Below are 10,000 nucleotides of genomic sequence, written 5' to 3'. Positions count from 1 at the left end.
ATAGTTTCAAAAAGTATCGGATCATATTTCTATATTAACTTAACGTCAAATTAGCACCTACTTTATGGCAACTTATTTTTTGGAGAGGGCTCTTTTATTATTTTTAGGGGTGATACTTATTGTTTCCGTAGACCAACACAAAACCTACCTTAAAAAACTTGTTTTCTATACGTTTTCGGGTGTGCTGAAAACGAATATTACATTTAAATTTTCCGCAAGGTTGCAGCATCAGTGGACAAAAAGCAATCTTGGTTTTCTTGACAATTTTGCATTCAAAACAATAGGCCTGGAAATTTATCAATAAACTGAATTAATCATGCGACACATGGGGCACAACTGTGAATTGCCTCATTGTCACTATTTGAATGTTTTGGGCCTGCTTTCAGTGTTCCAATCCAGCGAGGAAACTTCCTGATGTTCAAAATATAAATATGTCCTGGTGCTACAAGTTCAGGCTGCCTAGATATACAGTATACCATCATCTGTTCGCCGTTCTTCATTCGCGAATCAGCATATTCAGGCTAGCGTCATAACGAATGCTCGGTCAACAATGTTGTCAATTTAGCGATTTTCCACTTCCTGTCAATTCTAATACAAACGTTGTACGCATAGAAAATGACGTTACGTTACAGTAATACTTTGACATGATTGTTTGTTTGTTTGTTGTTTGTTTTGTTTTTCATTTCTCTTTGCAAAACCCAAGATGTTCTGCAAAGTCAAAACAAACCAACATTGAATAAATATTTGAAGATATAGAGATCTTCTAGCATAAAACCATTTTCCAAAATTACTAGATTTAGCATTAAATAACCCGAAATGTGTTGATATACCATAAACCAAAAAAAAAAACGAATCAAACATCATGAATAAATATTTGAAAATATAGAGAACTTGAAGCAAAAAACTTTTTAAAAAATTACGGAATTCGGCATTAAATAATCTGAAAAGGATTGATATATAGTGATAAAAAACAATAACAACAACAACAACAATCAAATATAAACTTATTCAAATTTGGTAGTAGAAAAAGAATCTCACGAACTTTTCAATTGAAATCATATTTTATTAAATATTAAATTATGTATTTATTGAAAAAAATCTTCAGGGGAGATAAATGTGTGTTAATTTGAAGCAAGATTTTGGAATTGTAAATAATCCTAATAAATATTGTATGAGATGCTAATGATTTTATTTTGTTTTTTTCTTTGTGTTGTTATCAGTGAATTGTATGGTCGGCTCCTGGAGCAGCTGGAACTTTTGCTCTCGCAATGGACAGACTTGTGGCTACAAATACGGAATTGAGGCGCGTGAAAGACAAGTGTTGCAGGTGCCTTCGCACAATGGCGATCGCTGCCCTGCACTGTCAGAAAATCGACGATGCAAAATGCTTATGCGTTCTTGTGCAGGTAAATTTTACATTTTTTGTTTTGTTTGTTATTTTTTCTTTTTCTTTTTTTCTTTTGCCGTTGTATCAAGATACTTGTGCCTTTCGTATTTATTTTAAAATTAGGATGGCGATATGTAGGTGAAATTAACATTTATATGAAGCGTAAATGTCATTTAATAAGGGCGAGAGTGATCATGTGATTTTTAACAACACGATCCGCGCACATTGGCTTAAGTGATCGACTTATTTGATCGCCACGTAAAGTGCTCAACAATAAGAACCCAGTTCTAAAAGGTGCAGAAAAATATATACAATGGATTAGACATTATATATATATATATATATATATATATATATATATATATATATATATATATATATATATATATATATATATTCTAGTAAAGTGTTGGTTGGTTTTCTCTGGTTCTCAGATAGATTTTCCTTTAAGCTCTTAGCAGCTGATGAACGTTTTGCATTTAGCCGAACTTCCGGCTCAGTTGCGCTCACAGTTGGGATTGCAACGTCGTTTCGTGGAGAATCACCGTCGTAACATCTAAAAATAAAACTTGTTTTAAAATGGTTTTGTTTGGAAAGAGAATCCGTTTGTTATAACAGTAACAGATACCACACGATTAACATCAAGATCAATGTTAAAACTAAGCTACGAATTTGGACAAAGGCAACGAGCAGAGGATAATAGCCAGTGCAGTAAACGCAGACATGTTCACGTGCTGATGTTAAATATTTTTCTACACGATTATAAACGTTATGTGAGAGATAAAAAAAAAAATTAATTCATTTTTTAGTAGGTCATACTTATTTGACTCTCCACGAGGGTAAAGTTAGATCCAGGGTCGATTTTAAATGTGTGGAAACCCCAGCTTCCCAAAAAAGAAGCACTCTGGATTTCACCGATAAAAAACAGAATAAACTAAGTGTAGCGTCAAAACAGATACTACACGACGAGCAAACATTTCAAGTCAGTGCTTGATGCTAGGTAGCTATTGTTTTTGTTTTTTTTTTTGGTTTCTGTTGTTATTATTTTTTGTTTGTTTGTTTTTTTGTTGTTGTTTTTTTAGTAATTTAGTAATTGCTCCTTGCTTTAGCAGTGAAGCGTGCATGCAGACGTGTTTCTTGCGTAAAGTATCAACCAAAATTTGGATGTACTTTTCGGTGGATGGGTGTTCACTCCGGACCCAGATCCTGGTCTACACAGAAATCAGTTGAGGCTGTATCTTGGTCGCTTTTGTCTCATTGGAGGAGAGAAACATTTTCTGTCTTTGTTTATGCTTTTTGGGAAATTGTGATGATATCCATTTTATCCAGAATTACTGTCGCATTGAAAAAATATTCAGACGCAGTTTAGATGTATCTCTCTTCGAACTGTCAATTTAAATGACTTGTTGCACTTTGCTACTTTTTTTTATATTTCATTTGATTTGTTTCAAGCCAAAATAAAATTAGAAATTGTGATCGATTATTATGATGCATAATTTCAAAATTGCAACTTTTTTATTTATTTTTATTTTTATTCATTCAGATTTGGCCACAAATCGATCTGATCCAGCAAGAAGGATGAAGTCCGGGATACGGCGACGGAAGCGACGTCGTAAATACCGGAAGAGGGTCAAGAAGGGTCGGAAGCGTAAGGGCAACAAAAAACGACGCGGCAAAAAGAAGCGACGTCACAACAAGCGACGCTGGAAAAGCAAGTCAAAGTCGAAGGGCAAATCGAAGAATAAATCGAAATCGAAATCCAAGTTCAGGCAAAAGGGGAAGAGTAAAACGAAGCCGAAAAAGTCGTTGAACATCGAAACCAACGAAATCGCAAGCGAAATTCTCCGAGCAAAAAGATAAAAAAAAGACGTTGATTCGGCTTCTTCGAGGAGACAATAATTAGGTCGTTCCCGATGCTGGGATTCATTAAATGACTTTTATAATTCTATACAAAAGCGATTTAGAATCGTGTAATAGTTCGTCTTAAACTAAGCCAAATCAAGTGTACGATGTGAACGTTTTGATTACATTAAAGGATGTTACGTTTTGATTATATTAAAGGATGTAGCAAAAGAACTAAACCGTTTGTAGCCTGTGCATCTGGACTGTTTCTTATTTTACAACATTTACATGTTTCGAGCTGTATTTCGTGTCTTATTTGATACCGTTCATTTCAGCCGATCTATCCTCTAACCTTCTCTGTGACCCGATTATCGGTATTTTTTCAGAGACGGCTTCTTAAATACTGGAAGAGAATCAAGAAGGGCCAGAAGCAAAAAACGATGCGACAAAAGACGCAGAGTCCGGGCAAATGGCGCTAACTTACTTGGACAGATTGCTCTCATTCCGCGTTTCATGTCTTTTAGATAACTCAGATGAGTTCATTGCTTTCATAAGTCTCATTCGAATTCACTCTAGAATATATCTTAAACAACGCCTGTATCCACGTGGCTGTAGGTACAGTAGGCTTCAATTTAAACATTTCCAAAAAAGTATCGACTACAAAAAAATGATCATGAAAGAAGGTCGGATGTTGTAACGGTCGAAATGTTGTAAAAATGACGTCAACAAAGATGATGAAACAGTTTAAAATATGTAAATAATTATTAAGTTGCAATACCTCATCACAGAAATCTCTCTTTTTTTACTTTATTATATATTCTTTTGTAAATAAACAATTGAAATGCTATTCGATAAAGAAAGAACTAAAAAAAAAGTTGCTAGAAGTCGATTTACGACAACATTAAATAGCAACAAAAATATGACAACATTAAATAGCAACAAAAATACGACAACATTAAATAGCAACAAAAATATGACACACAGTCAATGGATGAATATGGTCGATAGCAACAACTGAATAGAGAAAAATATCCAAAGTTTTGTCATAAAAAAACACGTTGGAATGATGAAACTTGTGAAGCTTTGTTCTACTCACAATATGCAAACATATATGACTATTTATAATTACCTACAGGCAAATGAGTTCTCATCGAAAACTCATGACATTACTTCTAACAAGTATGAAATTGTATATCCAGAGACAATGACTTCTAAATAAAATAAAAACTGCTGTTTTTTTTCTTAGATAAAAATGGAAGTGCAATCTATTGGAAAGCTGAACTACTCTTTGCAATAGTACAGTTGATTAAACGGGCGTGTTTTAACAATTCATTGCAGTTTCACGGTAGTCCCGACCTTTGGTAATGTATCCTTGTCCCATCCGCTTTGTGTACATTTGTATACAATTTCAAACTTTAATACATATATCTTTTAACAGTTTGAGCTCGAATATGTGTAGCTTAAGTATACACTACTGTGAAAGTGCAGTAAATAGTTAAAATAATTTTTAATTATGTATTATTGTTATCCATCCTTAAGAATATCGAGCGGTTTGTACAAAATCTGCTGCCTTCGATCTAATCTCTTCCGATTCTAAAATGTTCATTTTCATTTTATCGTTGTATATATATATATATATATATATATATATATATATATATATATATATATATATATAGTAAAAACAAAGTGATTAGGTATATAGTACATATGGTTTCGCGCACAACACGCAAGTTTGTCATTGGCAAAAAGTCTGATGCTGTCTTTTCCTCCGTCAACAGACTAATGTAGATTGGATAAAGGACAACATCGAAATTTCTACTCCGACCATAATTGCGTTTCGTGCTTAAAATCATAACTACTATATCACTATTTATTTTGTTTTTGGTATAGTATCAACAAAAAATAAATACCGCTGTTAAATACATAATTAAGCATTCTCCCATAATATATATATATATATATTGATATTGATATATATATATATATATATATATATACATATATATATTGATATCGATATATACACATTGATATCGATATATCGATATATGTATGTTAATATATATATATATATGTTGATATCGAGATATATATATATACATGTATATATATACATGTATATATATATGTATAGATATGTATATATATACATCGATATAGCTATTGACATCGATATATATATATATGTATATATATTGAAACTTATATATATATATATATATATATATATATATATATATATATATATATTGATATATATATATTGGTTTCGATCTATATATATATATATATATATATATATATATATATATCCAAGCATGTTTGATAGAATACGGCGTATTTTCCTATTTCTAAACTTTTATGGTGACGATTATGTGTTCAAAAGCGCTCGAGAAAGAAGTGGCTGACATAAGATCATTCTGTTCCATAATGCATAATTTACCAGCAGATACCAAAATAATTGCTCATCAAGTGAGGAAAATTCCCAGAAAGTTTATGAAAAGAAAAACTATGTCGTATTTCACCAGATATGCTTTGATAACGATGAGTTACATATATATGTACATGTGTAAGGTTCCTTTCTTATAAATCTCTGCATATAAATTTTGTCAATGAAAATTAATACTGATGACACTGTTTTTAATAAAACGCTCTCATGCAAGTGTATGGAGTTCAAATTTTTCGTACTAAACCTAACATGTATTTATAAATAATGAGTAAAACACATATGTATTAAAATATATACAAAAACGTATCATTAATCATATTAATCATATGTATTAAATGTGCTATATAAACGCAATTGAAGTTGTTTTTCTTTGAAATTAGTACTGTTTTATATGTACTTTAAAAAATAACTATTCCTTATTCTTTTAAATTTTATCCAGAAAAAAATTGGTGTACGGATACGACTCCCATTCCCTTTTCTAAATGTTTGTTATTTAATGTGTTGAAAAAAAGTATTTAAATTGTAGCGTGGCCCTAAATAATTCGACACATGAAATCGTTAATAAAAAAACAGTCTTTTCTGAAATCCAACCATATTTGGTAAAAACAATTTTCAATCGATTCCTGACTTATTCACAAAGGTACAATCATTAATATTCAATAGTGTTGTTCCTTTATCAGCTTTCAATTGTAAGCCCTCTTAGATATGACGTGAAAAATTATCAATAACTTTGACAACTCCTCTTTTGATACTGTACTGATTTGAGCCGTGATGGTCGTCTTCTGTTCAAGAATTGGAGGGGAGTGATAGACATTGTCTTTGAGATAATATCACAGATTCAAACAAAATCTTAGGTTTACAGTTCAGTGAGTGTGAATCTCCACCGGGACCACATCTCCTTCTTAAAAAATGTTTAAACAGAAAATCACTAGTTTATTTTTTTTTAATTATAAACCAAATAATTGTTCAATTTTTTAAGTAGTTTTCAATTTGCTGTTTGAGTTTAACATTAAATGGTTAAAATTCCGAACAGGCATTTAGAAACTGGATTTATGACTAAAGGCTGATCGAAAAAAGCGATAATTTTACGTTAAAATTACACAGAAAATAAAGCTTAAACAAGTAATCATAAAAATATAGCGTGGAACTAGTGTATTTAATCAATTGTTTTTCGCAAACTTAGTTGTCGTATACGTCCACCAAGAATTTTATGAAAATATGTTCCCTTTAACTGTGACCTTTCGTCATTTAGAAGTATTTGTTGTAAAGTAGTTGAGGTCGTTCTTAGACGAAAACGCGTTGAAGTGTTGTTAGTGGTAAAAGCGAATTTCTTAAATAGAACTTTTTACAGTTATTTAAAACAAAAAAAAATGCAATCGCTCTTTGTTTGTCTGATTGGTTCTCTATCTAAAAAGCACCAAAACAATGGAGTTTATATGGACAATAACAAAAATCCTGAAAACAAGTATGTAAAATAATCAAAGGACATTTCTTGGAAACTTCATTGAACGTGCGTTATTACTATTTGCGATTATCGAACATTTATGACATTTGTCAGATTCTTGTACAAACTGTGATTAAGTACGAAATAAACGAATATTAATAAAAATTGGTCTTTGTTGTTAGCATTGTATTGAAAGGCAACGGAATTGTAACCATTTTTTTAACCAAAAAAAAACATGATAAATGTGTATTTTATTACTCATTATTGAAGTTATGAATATGTCTGGATATATATGTGATATATAATATAATATATACCTGTGATATCTCATATAATATATATATGTGATATCTTATATAATATATCTAACAATATGACTTATGTAATATATATATATATATATATATATATATATATATATATATATATATATATATATATATATATATATATATATATATACCAAGGGAGGGACGATTATATTTTTTGTGTGTTTAAGATTGCTCGAAACGCAGTGGTAATGCAACATTGGTATTTATAGAAATCAATTTTTTAAACTAATATTATGATATGCGAATGATTTCTACAAATAAAAGAATAATAAACACTCATAATATATTGTATATTAGCTGAAATAGATCAATAAATGTAAAAAAAACGACGGAAGCTGGTGTATCTTTTAAATAATTATTTAAGAACGTCTCTGTATTACTAACAAAGCAAGAAATCGTAGCAAGGTACATTTTTTTATTGTAAAGAACATGTCAACAATTATTAAGAATTGACTAGTCAGAATCAAATATTGATTAATCTATTTAAAAACTCTTTATGTCTAACTCCGAAAACCATAAAATCATAAAATATAATTCTGGCACAGACACATTTGTATTTCATGAACTTTGAATCCTTAGACACACATATACATTACTTTTATTCCATCTTAGTTGTTATCATGATGAAATGGGTGTGGATAAGCGAAATAGATGAATAGATAACACCAGTTTGTTTTAACTGATTGTTTTATTCGTTTGGCTTGACTCGCCTAACTTCGTCACTCCTCATCTATTTCCTACTCCCACTTTCTCCATTTATACGCTTGTGAAACCTAACTTATTAATCTCGAACAATTCAAAGGCACCGATATATAAACGTACGGCAACAGCGTTGCGTGCACAAATAAGAATTTTGAACCGATCAGCGCACACTAAAAAACAAATTTGTGTACATTACCGCATAATACACCTTATTACGTTTTCGAATAACCACTTCTTTATTAATTTTTAAAAAACATCATATAACTTTAGGGACCGTTTCGTCTACACATTGAACAACCAAATATAATATATTTCTTGGATATTTTATGCGTACAACTCCTCTCTCTCTCTCTTTCTCTCTCTCTCTCTCTCTCTCTCATACACACACAGATATATATATGTGTGTATATATATGTATGTATATATATTTATGTATATATATGTATATATATGTATATATATACGTATGTATATATATGTATATATAAAATGAAAATTACAATTGAATTTACCAAAATGATCCAAGATGGTAAAATTAAAGTAAATTATAAATATTAAAGAATTAATATTTATAAACTTATCTCACCCAGATATAAAAGCTCGATAATACAAATAGGAAATAGAGCTTATAATATGAGCAAACAGTTAATGAAATGTGTTAAAAAACACTTATATATATACAAATATATATATATGTATATATATTTGTATATATATATATATATATATATATATATATATATATATATATATATATATATATATATATATATATACTAGAGTTGTTACAAAGTAAAGATTCCTGTTTGTAAGTCAAAACATTGAAGAACTACGAAGACAGGAGTGGTACCTTTCATGATTCAAAATTTTCTTTTTATTTTCTTCTAGATAGTCACCACTATTCTCAATGCCCTCTTACTATGAATTTAATGGCGTATTTCAGCTTCTGCCGCACGTCCATCACATGGTTGATTTCGTCCATATTTGCAACAGAGAGATAAAAATTTCAAGTCATGAATGCATAAGTCCAGTCATCATAACAATGCAATTTTAATCCTCTCTGATGCATTTAGGTGAAATAAAAATTTGGTGTGATTACTTTTGAAACGTCCTTCGTTTATAAACTCAATATCTGCCATAGAGCTCTATATTAAATTAATAAAAACACACTTCAATGTTAACATATAATAATTACTTCTCACCAACCTCAATTATTCGGATTAAAGTATTTTTCCTATGTTCAATTCGATTGAAAATAAAACAAGCGAGAAGAACATATAAACACAGAAGAACATTAACCTTTATATGCAAAAAAAGAGAGTTAAATAAGGTTTCTGTTTGAATTTTTAGTGAAAAGCAAGTATATATATATATATGTATATATATGTATATATGTATATATATATGCATACATATATATACATATATATATGTATATATATGTATATATGTGTGTGTATATATATGTATATGTGTATATATGTATATATATGTATATATATATATGTGTATATATGTATATGTATATATGTATATATATGTATATATATGTATATATGTACATATATATGTATATATGTATATATATGCAACAACACATTAACCTTTATATGCAAAAAAGAGTGTTAAATAAGGTTTCTGTTTTAATTTTTAGTGAAAAGCAAGTATATATATATATGTATATATATGTATATATATATGTATATATATATATATATGTATATATATGTGTGTATATATGTGTATGTGTATATATATATATGTATATATATGTATATATATGTATATATGTACATATACATGTATATATGTATATATGTATATATATGTATATGTGTATA

The 10,000-nt window shown here is 29.5% G+C and overlaps 1 protein-coding gene across 1 annotated transcript in view; it reads left to right on the top strand.

Annotated features, from left to right (window-relative positions):
• LOC145296061 (uncharacterized) overlaps positions 1-4,201 on the top strand; it is a 224,562-nt gene extending 220,361 nt beyond the window's left edge. Inside the window, exons 4-5 of the mRNA XM_080142128.1 lie at positions 1,221-1,406; positions 2,931-4,201. Of these exons, the coding sequence (XP_079998254.1) occupies positions 1,221-1,406; positions 2,931-3,247 (503 nt within the window). The 3' untranslated portion in view covers positions 3,248-4,201. The remainder of the gene's footprint in view (positions 1-1,220; positions 1,407-2,930) is intronic.
• The last annotated feature ends 5,799 nt before the right edge of the window (positions 4,202-10,000 follow it).

The sequence above is a fragment of the Euprymna scolopes genome, chromosome 16 (assembly GCF_053919585.1).
Source record: "Euprymna scolopes isolate OS-2025 chromosome 16, ASM5391958v1, whole genome shotgun sequence".
Taxonomy (NCBI): Eukaryota; Metazoa; Mollusca; class Cephalopoda; order Sepiida; family Sepiolidae; genus Euprymna; species Euprymna scolopes.
The sequence above is the reverse complement of the archived record's forward strand: the minus strand, read 5'-3'. Positions and strand labels throughout refer to the sequence as shown.